At 37.0% G+C, this 16,387-nt stretch overlaps 1 protein-coding gene across 1 annotated transcript in view; it reads right to left on the bottom strand.

The window, feature by feature from the left end:
• RGS17 (regulator of G protein signaling 17) overlaps positions 1–16,387 on the bottom strand; it is a 139,559-nt gene that overhangs the window by 38,921 nt on the left and 84,251 nt on the right. Inside the window, exon 2 of the mRNA XM_049765457.1 lies at positions 631–778. Within this exon, the coding sequence (XP_049621414.1) occupies positions 631–749 (119 nt within the window). The 5' untranslated portion in view covers positions 750–778. The remainder of the gene's footprint in view (positions 1–630; positions 779–16,387) is intronic.

Below are 16,387 nucleotides of genomic sequence, written 5' to 3'. Positions count from 1 at the left end.
GAAAAACACAATATAAAATAGAATATACAATAGATATTCATTCGAAGGGACCACTATGACAATGAGAGTTGCAAATGATCACTGAACAAGAATGGGTACTAAAAGGAGATAAAGTGATATGCACGATACCCCTTCAGTAACAACTGCAAACCAATGTGCCAAAATGAAAATAAAAAGATAAAGAGTTAGAACAACAGTGCCTGTCCCAGTGGCAGGCATAGGCGCGAGTGGAAGGGAAACTGGAGATATTTGTGGTGGGAAATGTACACTGGTGAAGGGTGCTGTACATCATATGACTGAAACTCAATCATATGATTGACAACTTATGAAACTGAGATTATCGAACAGTGGGGAAGGTGTTGAGAAAATGAAGGTTAAGCACAGGAACAGAGGTGAGGGCCTGGGTAAGTTGGTAGTGGTGAAGTGCAGTAAATTTGCAGCTAAACATCATATATTTGAACACTACTATTTCTAAAGTACAATTAAAAACATGTTTTTAGAACAGAAACAAAACAACAAAAAGACATGTTGAGCTATTTCTGTGAGCTTCAGGGTGGACACACAACTTCACTCCAGGCCTTTGCAACCTACGGCTGGTAATGTGGTTAGATAAACAAGGGGGGAACGTACCAGGAGCAGCTGCAACAACAGCACCAACAAAAACAACATGTGTTGTTGGGCCTCTGGTTCCCGGGTGCTTGCGACACTGCAGGAGTTTCTTCATTTTGTGACTGCTGCCTTTTGCGCATGTCAGCTACTTCAGTTCCCAATGGGCTGGCTGGAAGAAGAGAAGAAAGCATGAGGAGGATAAAAAGTTTACCAGAGGAGTAAGTAGCCTAAGCTCCAAATTAAGGGGGAAAGTGAAGTGGAGGAAAAAAGGTGAAATAACCAAACAAGTGAAATTACAGTAGAAGCTTGTTTATATGGGGGGGGGGGACTCTGGAGACGACTATCTGTCTACCAAGATAGAAATGTTGCATACAATTAATTGCAGCAGTAATGTTGCTATGTAATCCAAATCAGTTGGCAAGGCAAACATGATAAGGTCTGAAAATTTATTTTTAACTTTCTTCTTTACTCAAGACTCATTACATCTGCTTCCTCTGTGAACACCTTTATTGACTGTAGGGAGTGTGTCAACTGGTGCTCCAGAGATGTTGACAAGGCGAACTGAGCTTTAAAAAAAATCATTGCTGCAAAGGTTGCACACTACAAAACACTGTAAGGGAAGATCAAGTTTGTTTTTGATCTCTCACCTCCTTTCAAAACACTCAATCTTCTTTTTGGCATTTATGACTCATGCTCCCAGGAACAAGCCTTGAATATATTGGCAAAAGGCCCAATTCTGTAATTCCATTAGGGACCACAGGAAGCAGATATGGACAGATTAAAAAGTCATCAAATCTGGAGATTGCTTGAACAGTGTGTGCAGATAAGAAAAATATTGGGGTTGAGCATTGGATAATTGGAAACGTAATCATGAACAATTTATAACTGTGGGGAAAAAAACCAACTGAATTATGAACAATTTTGAAACCATGAAGTTTAAGTAAAGTAATAAAAATATTGGTAATTAAAATATTGAAATGTCATACCTGTGACCATATAAATCAGAGCAAATGAATTTTCCCCTATTTACAAAATCAATCCTGATTAATGCCCAGTCTCATGTCGTTGACGATGCAAAGTTTTATTTTATGAAAAACGGTATTATATTTTGTAAATTTTTTTTAAAAAAAGACTAAATTCTTATTTTTCAAAAAAAAATTGCAGTGGAGCCAGATCAATAGTATAGTGGGTAGGGTGGTTTGCCTTGCATGTGGCTGACCTGGATTTGATTCTTTGCTTCTCATATGACTCCCTGAGCAATGCCAGGAGTGATTCCTGAGTATAGAGCCAGTAGTAACCCCTGTGTATCTCTGGGCATTGCCTCCCCCCCCCAAAAAAAAACCCAGAAGCAATAAAAGCAGTGTATGTAAATAAAATGGCACATATTATCATATGTGACCAAATAATACTGATTAAAATATTTTTGTTATTTTGACTTTATACATTTGACATTAAAGAGACATTTTTAGTTCTGAATGAAATGAATCATTCATTTTCAAAACACGGTCTTTAATAACACTGCATTATAAAAATTAAGATGGACACACTCTCTCAACATCTCTCTTTATTACTTTCAATATGTTTCTGTCACTGTCTCTCATTTTTGGGGGCCAAGGATTGAACCCAGGGCTTTTCACAAATAGCAAGAAGTCTATCATAAAGCTATATCCCACAGAAAATCCTCATGCCAATCAATGTGTACTTAAGTCTAGTCATTTTGCAACTAAGGTGTTTTACATCCCTGAATGACAAAATGCCCATAATGAAAAATACAGTAACTTGTACTTTAGACTCCACAGGGAAACAAAACATCTCTTTTGAGTTATGGGAGAACAGACATTGGTTTGTTTATATCAAATCTAGTCTGTTCTTCTGCTTAGAAAGGGACGCTGTGACACCCTCTGGATGTTCTTTTTTGGTTTTAAACCACACCTGATGACACTTAGGGGTGATTTCTGGCTCTGTTCTAAAAAATCTGTGCTATCACTTCAGTCTCTCTCTGGACATTTCAAGAGCCCTTAACTACAGGAGGAAGAGTAATCAGAAAAAGTCTTCCAGACCTGAAACAGGCTGAGTAGCCATAGATTCTGTGAGCATGTCAGAACTAGCTATAAAACCAGGGATAGATGAGAAAGAATCCTGAGATACTCATCAAATAGCCACTTCAGACCTGATAGTTTGGATGATATAGTGGAAAAGAGTGAAAAGCATCACATTAGATAAAAGAAGTAAAAAATAATTTTATTCTGTGTGTTATCTGCAAGACAAAAATTCACACTATTACTAAAATCCAGCTAGCCAAATTTATTAACTGGAAATGAGTGTATGCCTGATCAAATGCAAGAAACAGAAGAAACTGGAAGTAGTTCAGTAAGTGTTTAAGACAATTATGTGAAGAAAATATAGTACCCATATAAGAGGACAAGAAAGTACAAAGCAAATACAAATCTAATGACAAAGATTTATGCAAAACCACAACTGTAAACCAAATGTAAATGTGGTCAAGAGATCTGAAAGTGTCCACTGGGTGGCAGATGCAAAGGACACAATGAAATTGTAAACTGTGAAACAAAACACACAGCCATGAGAAAGATTCGGATTTGTAAATAATTCTTTACAAAGAAGTCCCCAAAATAATTAGTGACAGTGCTAAAGTTCTTGGTCCTAAAACTCATAAAAAACAATAAAATGAAAAGAAAACAAGAGAATTCAGACAAGTTCAGCAGTAATGTTGAATGACTCCAGTAAGTATGTCCTAAGATTTTTCACTGTAATCAAAGAATTAACAGATGGTCAAAATAGTTTAAAGAAAGTTGGCTAAGAATTTCCATGAATTAAAAAACAATAAGTCAAAACAAAACCCGACAATAAAAGGGCAGATCTTAGACTGAGCAGAATTAAAAAATAAAAATGAAAGTAAATGCACACGTATATATGCTTTCCATAGAGACTCAGATAAATATGCTGACTTATCGACAATGATGTGAAGTTGTCCAAGAGCCACGTGAGGAATACCATGAGCTAACAACTTTATTTTTAGCTAAATCAAATTTCAAGAGCAGAGATGATTTCTGACATACTAAGTTCATTCCTCAAAATCTTACTATGATCTGCTACAATTTGGAGAAAATACAGCTAAGTTGAAAAGAATACAATAAGCAACTGAATACTGATATAAACATAACACAGAACTAAAACAAACTGACTAAAATTAACCAAAAGAATAATCCTCATTTTTGTTTTAGAAACAGTCAAGAAATCAATTCAAAACCATAGAGATTAGTAAAAAGTATGAATATCGCTATGCATTCATTGATACTGCATTTGTATTATTTAAAAATATTTTCCATATCATTAAATTTGAATGATTTTATTGTAATCTCTGCATAATCTAGTCAGCAATACTGGATACTATGACCATTCCAGTTTACTTGAAACCATCCTTGACTTCCTGTGCAAAGACTCTTTGCTTTCTATCACTGTTTTGTTATAGTCTTCATCTCCCCCATTTTATTTTTGAAGTTTTTGGGGGTCACACCCAGCAGTGCTCTGGGGTTACTCCTGGCTCTATGCTCAGAAATCGCTCCTGGTAGGCTCAGGGAACCATATGAGATGCTGGGATTCGAACTGCCATCCTGCATGCAAGGCAAATACTACCTCCATGCTATCTCTCCAGCTCCATCTACCCCATTATTTTTTTTTAATTCAAATACTCTTCTTATTTTGACCTCTCTTTGATCAGGAATTGTTCATTTACTAACTCCAGCTCACCCTAATCTTTCACTGGTTCCACAGAGTCAAGTATAACTTTTCCCTCCTTTTCTCTTTTTGCTTCCTTTCTCCTCTACTTTCATTTCCTTATGATCTCTTCACTTGTCTTTTCCACTCCTCTTTTATTTCTTTTTTATTTTAATAATTTCTTTATATAAGCACCAGGGTTACAAATATGTTCCTAGTTGAGTTTCAGTCATAAAATGTACAACCACTCTTCACCAGTGCAACTTTCCCTCTACTAATGACCCCCACTTCCCTCTTCCCCAAGCCAGGCTTTATTCAAGATAGGCATTTTATTTCTCTCTCTCTCTCTCTCTCTCTCTCTCTCTCTCTCTCTCTCTCTCTCTCTCTCTCTCTCTCTCTCTCTCACACATACACACACATCATTGTCATGATAATTGTTAATATAATTGTTTCTCTAATGAGCTCACTTTTTCTGGCAATTTTCAGATTATGGTCTGTTCCTTCCAGCCCTTGACTCTATTATCTCTGGATATTACTACCATACTGTCTTTTATTTTTCTTAAATCTCACAGATGAGACTATTCTGTGTCTCTCTCCATGATTTAATTTACTCAGTATAATAATCTCCATGTCCATCCACATATAGACAAATTTCATTACTTCATTTTTTCTTTTTTTTTTTTTTTTTTTTTGTGGTTTTTGGGTTACACCCGGCAGTGCTCAGAGGTTATTCCTGGCTCCAGGCTCAGAAATTGCTCCTGGCAGGCACGGGGGACCATATGGGGCGCCGGGATTCAAACCGATGACCTCCTGCATGAAAGGCAAACGCCTTACCTCCATGCTATCTCTCCGGCCCCCTACTTCATTTTTTCTAATAGCTGTGTACTATTTCATTATAAAGATGTACCACTGTTTCTTTAGTCACTCATCAGTTGTCAAACACCTGGGTTGTTCCCAGATCTTGGCTATTGTAAATAGAGCTGCAATTAACATATACTTGCAGAGGGCATTTGGGTATTGTGTTTTTGTATCCCTAGGAGTGGTATCGCTAGATCATATGGGATCTCAATTTCTAGATATTTGAGGAATCTCCACATTGTTGTCCATAAAGTCTGAACTAGATAGCATTCCCACAAGTAATGGATGAGAGTCCCTTTTCCCCCACATCCTCACCAGTACTGGTTGGTCTAGATTTTTTTTCATGTGTGCTAGTCTCTGAGGCATGAAATGTTATCATATTGATGTTGTTTTTTTGGTTTTAGGGCCACACCAAGCGGTGCTTGGGGGTTACTTCTGGCTCTGTGCTCAGAAATCTCTCCTGGCAGGCTTGGGCGACAATATGGGATGCCGAGGATCAAACCTAGGTCCATTCCGAGACAGCAGTGTACAAGGCAAATGCCCTACTGTTGTACTATTATTACTGCCATCTCATTATTGTTTTGATTTGCATCTTCTTGATGACTAATGACATGGAGTATTTGTTATGTACCTTTTGGCCATCTATATTTCTTCTTTGAGGAAATTTCTGTTAATTTATTCTCCCTATTTTTGGATGGAGTTAGCTGATTTTTTCTTAAGTAAGTTCTATCCATACCTTGTATATCTTAGATATTAAGCACTAATCTGATGGGTATTAGTGAGTAGTTTCTCCCATTCCCTGGGTGGCTTTTGTATCCTAATCACTGTTTCCTTTGAGGTGCAGAAGTATTCCCATTTGTTTATTTATTTATTTATTTATTTATTATTTTGATTTTGGGCCACACCCGGCATTGCTCAGGGGTTACTCCTGGCTGTCTGCTCAGAAATAGCTCCTGGCAGGCACGGGGGACCATGTGGGACACCGGGATTCGAACCAACCACCTTTGGTCCTGGATCAGCTGCTTGCAAGGCAAATGCCGCTGTGCTATCACTCCAGGCCCCCCATTTGTTTATTCCTGCTTCCACTTACTTGAACATCTTCCTCCATCAAGATGCCTTTGCTCTCAATATCATGAAGGGTTTTGCCTATGTTTTCTTCTAAATACTTTATAGTTTAAAGTCTGAATCAAGGTTATTAATCCATTTGAATTTGACCTTTGTGCATAGTGTTAGATAGCAGTTTGAGTTTTTTAAATATGGCTGATCAATTATCCCAACACCACTTGTTGAAAAGGCTTTCCTTGCTCAATTTTGTGTTTCTTGCCACTTTATTAAAAATTAATAGATTGTATTTCTGCTGGTCATTCTCTAAATATTCAACTCTATTACATTTATCTGACAGTCTGCCTTTATTCCAGTATCATGCTGTTTAAAGACTATTGCTTTGTAATAAAACTTAGATTTGGGGAAAGTGATGCCTCTCATCTTTTTCTTAAGTGTTGCTTAGTTATTTGTGGGAATTTACTGCTTCATTTTTTTTTGAAAAATTATACATGTGTATCATTAGAAAACTTGCATTAAAGCTGTACAAAGCTTTGGGGGAGTATTGATATTTTAATGATGTTAATCCTCCCAATCTATGAGTAGGGTATATGTCTTTATTTGCTTTTTTTTTTATTTCTTTAAGCAGTGTTTTGTAGTTTTCTTGTATAGGTCCTTCAGCTCTTTAATTAAGTTGATTCCAAGGTATTTGACTTACTGTGGTGCTATTGTGAATAGAATATTTTGTTTGTTTTTTTGGGGTCACACACAGCAGCTCTCAGGGGTTATTCCTGGCTCTAGACTCAGAAATCACTCCTGGCAGGCTCAGAGGACCATATGGGATGCTGGGATTCGAACCATCATCCTTTTGCATGCAAGGCAAACACCCTACCTCCATGCTATCTCTCTGGTTCCATGAATAGAATCTTTAATGTCTATTTCTTTTCTATCATTATTTGTGTATAAGAAGACCATTTTTGCATGTTAATTTTTTAGCCTTTGCTATATGAATCTATTGTTTTAGAAGCTTTTTTTTTTTTTTTTTTTTTTTTTGGTTTTTGCATCACACCCGGCAGTGCTCAGGGGTTACTCCTGGCTCTGCTCTATACTCAGAAATTGCTCCTGGCAGGCTCGGGGACCATATGGGATACCGGGATTCAAACCACTGACCTTCTGCATACAAGGCAAACACACTACCTCCATGCTATCTCTCTGGCCTGTTATAGAAGCTTTTCGATAAAGTCTTCAGGGTTTTCTAAATAAATATCATGTCATTTTAAACAGTGAGAGCATGACACCTCAGAAAGCACTCCTGGCAGACTCTGGGGACCATAAGGGATGCCGGGATTTGAACCACCATCCTTCTGCATGCAAGGCAAATGCCTTACCTCCATGCTCTCTCTTCTGCCCCACTATTGATGTTTTCCTTTAAATTTGTCAATAATTGTTTGAAGTATTTTGCTGGTCCCTGATTGGGTGCATATATTTTTAGAGTGTGATTTCTTCTTATGCATATCCTTTAATTAAAAAATGTCTATTTCTGTCCTTTATAACTTTTACAAGTCTAAAGTCTGTGTAATCCAATATTAGAATGGTCACTTCAGCCATTTAAGGTATTAGTTTGCTGGGATAATTATTCTTCAACATTTGATTCTGAGTCTATGTTTTTTTTTTTAATATTCATATGTGTTTCTTGTAGGCAGCAGAATGTTAGATTTAGCATTTTGATCCATTTGTCACTCTGTCTCTCTTACCTGGTGAATTTAGTCCATTGACTTTGAGAGAGATGATTCTCATGAAATTTAAGTGTAACCTTTCTGTAGGAGTTTGGTGTCTCTGTTGATCTCTCTTGTATTAAATTAGCCCTTTCAGTTAATCTTTTTTTTTTTTTTTTTTTGGTTTTTGGGCCACACCTCGTGATGCTCAGGGGTTACTCCTGGCTATGCACTCAGAAGTCGCTCCTGGCTTGGGGGACCGTATGGGACACCAGGGAATCGAACCGTGGTCCATCCTAGGCTAGCACTGGCAAGGCAGACACCTTACCTCTAGCGTCACCATGCCGGCCCCTCAGTTCATCTTTTAAGGCCGATTTTGAGTCTGTCGATTTTGTTTCTGAGCTGTTGTTTATCCATTCAGCTGTATATCCTTTCTTCAAAAGTGAATGTAAGCCTGGGTGTGTGAAGTACTCTCAAGAGACATTAACTTTATTGAATTTTGTCACTATATTCCACCACTGCCTTCAGCCCTTAAAGGGTTCTTGTGACAGATCTGCTATAAATCTTAAGGATGCTCCTTTGAATATAATTTCCCTTTTTGATCTTGCTGCTTTCAGTATCCAATCATGATCTCTGGGATTTATCATAATGACTAGGCTGTGTCTTGAGGTACTTTTCTTTGAATCTCTTTTAGCTGGTACTCTTTGGGTATGCATGATTTGATAGTATGCACTTTTTAGCTCTGAAATTTTCTCTGCAATGATGTCCTTGACTGTTGATTCTTAACAGCATTTTCTTCTTGGGTCTCTGGAAATTCAATAATTCTTATTCTATAGTTTTTGTTGAGTTTAAAGTGAATATTAAAAACAGTTTTGTTTATGATAACAAAGATGTGATAGGCATTTAAAATTAATTTGATAGACAATATAATAAAATGAGATCAAAATTAGGTGATAGAAAGAAAAATTTTAAACTTTACAAGTAAATTAAATTTTACAAGTTATGTAATCTATAAGGAAAATCTTAAGAGAATTGACAGATATTTATTAAAGATATTTCTATTTTTAATTAATTTTTTAAATTTTATTTTATTGAAACCATTGTGATTTACAAAGACCTTCATAGTTGGGTTCAGACATACAGTGAATCAGGGCCAATCCCACCACCAATGTCTGCATTTCTTCACCATGTTCTGAGATATTTCATTTAAAAAAGGTATTAATGGGCCAGAGGGATATAGTGGCTATGGCTTTGCAATAGTTGACATAGGATTGATCTCTAGAACCCCATATGGCTCCCTAAGTAACACTTGAGTATAGAATCAGGGTTAAGTCATGAGCACTATCAGCCAAGAGCCAGAGAAAAAGTACATGTTCTAATACGCTTGCCTTGTTGCTGACCCTGGCTTGATTCCTGGTGCCACCTATGGTTCTCTGAGCCCTACCAGGATTGGCCTTGCTAATATATGTACAAAAGCAAAATATTTATATTTGTTAGTTGGTGTACTGAGTATAGGAACATTTTGAAAATTATCCTTTTTACTTGTCCATAATTTTCTTTATGTAAGCACATATATAAATATAATACACTAGATATTCTATATAGCCAAAAATATGCACAAATATTCAACAACTTTTTTAAGAATTAAAAACCTTAATTTTATGAATGTTAAAGATATTAGCTTTCAGATAAAGATATTAGTGTTCAGAAAAATGCCATTTAAGATGTTTGTTTATCAAAGCAATTTGTAGAGATGATGAGATTTAAAATTGCTGGAACAGAATCCGGATACTACCCAGTAGAATTGCAAGATCTTAATCTTCTAAGTCTTTGGTTTAACTAATGAAAAAAAAACCCACAGGGACCAAAGAGATACTACAGGGACTAAGGCCTAGCATTCAGTCACCTTTAGTTCAATTCCCGGCACCAAATATGATTCTCTGAGCACTACCAGAAATGATCCCTGAGCAAGAACCAAGATTAATCCCTCAGTACCATAGAGTATTTCTTCCCAAACAGACAAAATAATCACATACAACTGTTGTCTTTCTGGAGAAAAAAATACAATGATCAGTCATTTCTCTTCTGTAAATATAATTTGGCATCCATGTCTTCCTTTTTTCTTACTGATCAACATGTTTCTAAATACCAGAAGTTTGGCATTTCAATTGTGTTGAGAATTTAAATTACTTCTGGGCTATCTGACATACAACTATGTATGTCAGGGAATACATTATGCTTTCATGTTGTGCTATAAGATACTTGGCCACATATGGCTAGAGAAATTAAAACCATATGAAACAACCATCTTAGGGTCAGAACTCAGGTGATTCTCTGAATTGTTCTATAGATGGGTAAGCATGATTAACAGTGGCACACCACAGGGAATTAGATGATTATAACCAGAAACCCTAACTGTATGTACTTCTGGTGGGGCAGTGAAATCCAGTTCACTAAGATTTATCCATGAACACAATGATATTCTTACAGTTGTTTTATTTTTCTCTTCTATAGTTCACCTATTCTAGCTGTTATAAATCTATCAAAGTTTGGGGATAGAGAGTGACCTTTGCATGCAAAGGTCTATATCTTGCAATGGTGTGGGATCATATGTTCCTGGAAATCAAATTTGGGATTTTCTATGTTCTACGCATAGATTTATTGAACCACTTGTGCCTTTTCATGACATTATTCATTTCATTTAAAATTCTTTTGTTATTATTATTGTTGTTTGGTTTTGGGGTCACACTTGATGTTTCTCAGGGTATGACACAGTGCCAGTGATTGAGCATGACTCTTCAGCATGCAATGCATGTGCTCAATCTGGACCCAAAGACACAATTTCTAGTCCTAAAAACAAAATTGCTTAATGTTACAAAAGAAAACAAATGCTCTGCAAAATGAGACAACCAATCTGATCTTAAGAAAACCAATTCTATTCCACCATTCTTTAGGGAGAAAGGCTGCCAAGAAATCAGAGGAAAATGAGGTTGGAAAAATGGCTTCTTTTTCATAAAAACCTCTATAACTGTGCATAATTGTTACTTCAGATCTTCTGTGCTCTGTGGAAATAGAAGTGCCTAAGATTCCAGAATAAAGCAGGGATAGAACCAGGGTTAGTGGAATCCTAACTATTCATCTCCCCGTGAGGTTAATGTTGGGATTTAATTAGCTCTTATGGTGAGGAGCTGAAAATGCTGTTATGGATACTCATGAATGTTTTCAGGATTGTAATTTCTTCAGAAATATGACTTCCCTTTTACTGATCCAGTTTTACTCTATGTTGTTTCTTCCTCTTTTCTAGAAGTATATAAAAAAGGATCCATAATCAAAGCCATTTTTAGCCAAAAAAGAAAAGAATCAAAAACTTACAAATGAGACTATCTAAATATATATAGACACATATATACACACATTATATAGAGACATTATATATGTATATACACACATTATATATAGATACTACATAGTGAAAGAAATAATTAGCAAAATGAAAAGGCAAAAAATCAGCAGAGGGGCCAGAACAATAGTGCAGCAGTAGGCTGTTTGCCTTGAACACAGCTGACCCAGAACTGACCTCGGTTTGATCCCTGGCATCCCATATGGTCCCCCAAGCCAGAAATGATATCTGAGTGGATATCCAGGAGTAATCCCTGAGAATCACCAGGTGTGGCCCCCAAACAAAACAAAACACACACACACACACACACACACACACACAAGAAATCAGCAAAATTAGAAACCTATTTAAAACTTTATATCTTGTATGGGATTAATATCCTAAATATGCAAGGAATTTATAGAACTCAACAACAAATATGGGTATTGGAACTGAATAGGTAGTTTTCCAAAGGAATCATACAAATGGCCATGCAAAGATGAAAATCAGGGATTTTCAGGAAAATGTAAACCTAAACATTTTCATACATCATCTGACATTTATTTGACTACAATTCAGGGCTAATGAGGATACAGAGGATATTGTGGGTACTATGGTGATATTGTAGATTGGTAGTAATTTTATTTCTGGGCATATATTGAAAAGTTTTCTCATAGAGAAACCATGTACATCACATCATTTTTCAAACTAGCCAAGAAATGGAAGTATCCATCAATGGATGAATAAATAAGATAGATGTGCATATAAATATTAATATAGTGGGTATATTCACAACACAGAAAAAATTTTATTTGTTATCTATTATTCCTATCTATCTATCTATATCTATCATCTATCTTCTCTCTCATTTCACCCTAGGAAAATGAGAAATTATGCTAAGTGTGATAATACGGGCAGAACTTGAGGACATATGATATTGAGCCCAGGCACACAGAGAAAGACTAATATTCTCTATTGTTTGAATCTTACAAAGCTCAACTCAGGAACAAAGTGAAAAGATAGTTATCAGGGAATGGGGGAGGAAAGAGAATTAGGGAGTTTAATCAAAGGGTAAAGATTTTTGAGGAGAAGATTCTGGAGAGCTAAAAGACTTCACAGAAAAGTTAGTTATCAAGACCCCATAATTTAATACAAAACTGCGAAGACACTAAATCTTGAATAATTTCACTACAACAATAAGTTATATAATAACTTATTAATTTATTTGACTTATAAAAATCATTTAACTTAACAAGTTAAATAATGTATGTATCAAATCAATATGCATACAACAAAGTTACATAATGTTATATATCATTATCTCAATTTTATAAAAAAGTCTATCCTCACAGTTTGAGCAAATAGCCATATTAAATATAAAAGGATAAATATAAGAATATTATATTTGATGGGGCCAGAGCAGTGGCGCAGGCTGAGGGCATTTGTCTTGCCTGTGCTAGCCTAGGATGAACCATGGTTCATGTGTCCCATATGGCTTCCCAAGCCAGGGGCGATTTCTGAGCACATAACCAGGTATGACCCCTGAGCGTCACCAGGTGTGCCCCCCCCAAAAAGAATATATATTTGAACTTTTAAAAATACTAGGTAAGAGTACAATGAAAAAAATATTTACAGGTAGAAATACTACACAATAAACTGAGTATCAATTGAAATCATATTATTCATAAGTTACTGGAAATTTAAGTGCATTAATAAAGAATGTTCTCTCCTTTTTATTTATTTTTTTTTTTATTTTTGGGCCACACTTAGCAGTGCTCAGAGGTTACTCCCAGCTCTGCACTCAGGAATTGCTTCTGGCAGTGCTTGAGGAACCATATGGACTGCCAGGGATTGAACCTGGGTTGGCCATGTGCTATGCAAAAGCCTCCCTACTGTGCTATTGCTCTGGTCCTACAAAAATGTTTTCTTTTTTTTTTTTGGTTTTTGGGCCACACCTGGTGGTGCTCAGGGGTTACTCCTGGCTGTCTGCTCAGAATTAGCTCCTGGCAGGCACGGGGGACCATATGGGACACTGGGATTCGAACCAACCACCTTTGGTCCTGGATAGGCTGTTTGCAAGGCAAACGCCGCTGTGTTATCTCTCCGGGCCCCAAAAATGTTTTCTTAAAAGCTGTTGACAGATCTTCATTGGGTTATGTGCAATTATGTATAAAATAGTCACATAAGACTCGTCACTACAATGTAAGAAAAAAATTGAATTTTTTTCAGTAAACTAAAAGAGACTTAGAATCCTAATTCTCCAATACTTGAAGTGTTATCAGGTAGAAAAATATCAACTTAGTTTTTCAGATCCTCATGCTTGAAAATGGACTAATTTTATTCAAGCAAAGAGGCAACTGAATGATTCTTTTTTCATTGAAAAGTCAAGTTTACTAGATTATATTTTTGTTTGAATTTAATATGTTTCACAAATAAATGACTCTTTTTCCACACACGGGCAGTCTGAAACCAGATGAAACCGTAATTTATTTGTGATGTTTACATCAAAACAGGCATTCCTCAGCATACAGGTCAAGGCTAGATAACAACTTAAAGAATTGATTGACAAGTTTCTCATTTACATGGATTGTTGGACTGAGAAAAATCTCTCTTAATAATGAAGCCCTTTTTTTTTTTTAAATTAGCAGCCAATCTAAAAACTCTCATAAAATACAGCTGAGTGGGGCCTGGAGCTATAGCACACTGTGTAGGGCATTTGCCTTGCATGCAGTCATTCAGTGTTCAAGCTCCAGAACCCCATATGCAAAAAAGTACCCAATACCCTTTATACTGTTGCTCTAGCTCTTGCAACCATATTTTCTATTGATAGATCTTCAGTAAATATTTATTATTAAAGATTACTTGTGTGAAAACATTTTCAATTGTCAAAAGTGACTTCTGAGCACTACCAGATGTAGCTCAAATTTTCTTTCTCCCTCCCCCAAAATCTTTTTTTTCCCCAAAACAGATATTTGAAAGTTGTGTATAACAATTCTTATAGCTCTAAGGTTCACTGTCAAGTTTTTAACACACTTCTTTCTGAAAGTAATCCTCCTTCAATCTTAAATAAACTCTTATCACTGAAGCCCATAGAACTGAAGTCCAGCTGGCTTGCAAAACACTCATATTTCACCCCAAAATACCTGAGGAGAAAGCACAGTGGGTAGTATTTTCTTAGCATGCGGGAAACCTTGGATTGATCTCAGTACCCCACGTGGGCCCCTGAGCCCCACCAGGAGTGATATCTGAGAGTAGACCTACGAGTAAGCACCAAGCACTGGCAGGTATGGCCTTCTCCCTCTATAAGAAGCAAAATAAAACAAGAAATACTCAGGGGCCAGAGAGGTGGCACAAGAAGTAAGGTGTCTGCCTAGCCCTCACTAGCTAGTCCATCCATCCTAGGATGGACTGCAGTTCAATCCCCCAGCATCCCATATGGTCCCCCAAGCCAAAAGCAATTTCTGAGCGCATAGCCAGGAGTAAACCCCTGAGTGTCACTGGGTGTGGCCCAACAACCAAAAAAGACATAGCCAAACAATATGACTTCTTCTAAGATATATCACCATCTAACACCAGTGATGATGGCACATTAACAAAAATACTGGGAACAGTCTCTGTTGGTGGGACATGGTGAGAAAGAACTCACCCACTGCTGGTGGGAATGTTGCCTGGTTCAACCACTATGGAAAACAATATGGAGTGTTCTCAGTAAACTTAAAATTGAGTTGCTATAAACCCCAAATCCCTCTTTTGGGTATCTATCAGGACATAAAAACATTCATCCAAAAGAATGTAGGCACACCTCATTGCAGTACTCAGTACAATAGCTAAGAATTGGAATCAACTTAGATGCCCAGCAATAAAGATGAGGTATAATATACAATGGAATACTACATAGCTGTAAGGAATGGTGCAATCAAATTTGCTGTAATGTGGGTGGAACTGAAAGATATTACATTAAATGAAGTAAGTCAGAAGAAGGATATATACAGAGTGATATCAGTTATATATGGTATTTAGAATATCTGCATGAAGAAATGCAATGGTCTCAATGGGAGTTGTCTTGAACACCCTTGGCCTCAGAAACTGAATGAAGAGGGAGAGACACAAATATTAAAGGATGAAGCCGGGGCTAAGCAGTCACAGATGCATTGGTGGAGATTAAAAAAAAAAGACAGAACTAAATATCCAAGTCAAAGTCAAAAACAATCAAGAATCAAGAGACCCGGGGCCGGGCGGTGGCGCTAAAGGTAAGGTGCCTGCCTTGCCTGCGCTAGCCTTGGACGGACCGCGGTTCGATCCCCCAGTGTCCCATATGGTTCCCCAAGCCAGGAGCAACTTCTGAGCGCATAGCCAGGAGTAACCCCTGAGCATTACCGGGTGTGGCCCAAAAACCAAAAAAAAAAAAAAAAAAAAAGAATCAAGAGACCCAAACTCTAATAAACTAAACTTAAAATGTTTAAATTTTAAACTTTAAATGTGTCTATTATACTGGTCAGCTAAGGGGCAAAGTGTGGTGGTATGGGATACACTCTGGGAAATTGGTGGAGGGAGTTGGACACTGGTGGTGGGATTGGCCCTGATTCATTGTATGTGTGAAACCCAATTATGAATGACTTTGTAAATCACTATGGTTTCAGTAAAATTAAATTAAATTAAAATATATAGCATGTCTAAATATAAGAACAGTTTTATATTTCCTACCTTTGGGTAGGGGTAAGGACCTCCCATGTTCTCAGGAGGGTCAGTGGTTATTCCTGGTGGTACTGTCTCTGAACAGGACATTCAAATATAGGGTCTCAGGAAACGCTCTGGACCTGCAGTGTTGAGGACCATGAGAGTCTCACCAGCAGTGTTCAGTAGTCTCAGGGGCCAAATCCTGTTACTTGAGAAATTTTATGATGATACTGTTTGAATTTGGTTCCGAGTATACGCAAAACACTGAGCAAAGCCACAGAGCAACTTCCCCTTCAAACCCCTAATATATTTTGTTTTGTTTTGTTTTGGGATCACATTCAATAGTGCTCAGAGCCTACTCATGGCTCTA

This window comes from Suncus etruscus, chromosome 18 (genome assembly GCF_024139225.1).
Source record: "Suncus etruscus isolate mSunEtr1 chromosome 18, mSunEtr1.pri.cur, whole genome shotgun sequence".
Classification (NCBI taxonomy): Eukaryota; Metazoa; Chordata; class Mammalia; order Eulipotyphla; family Soricidae; genus Suncus; species Suncus etruscus.
Note: the sequence above shows the minus strand (reverse complement) of the source record. Positions and strands in the feature narration are given on the sequence as shown.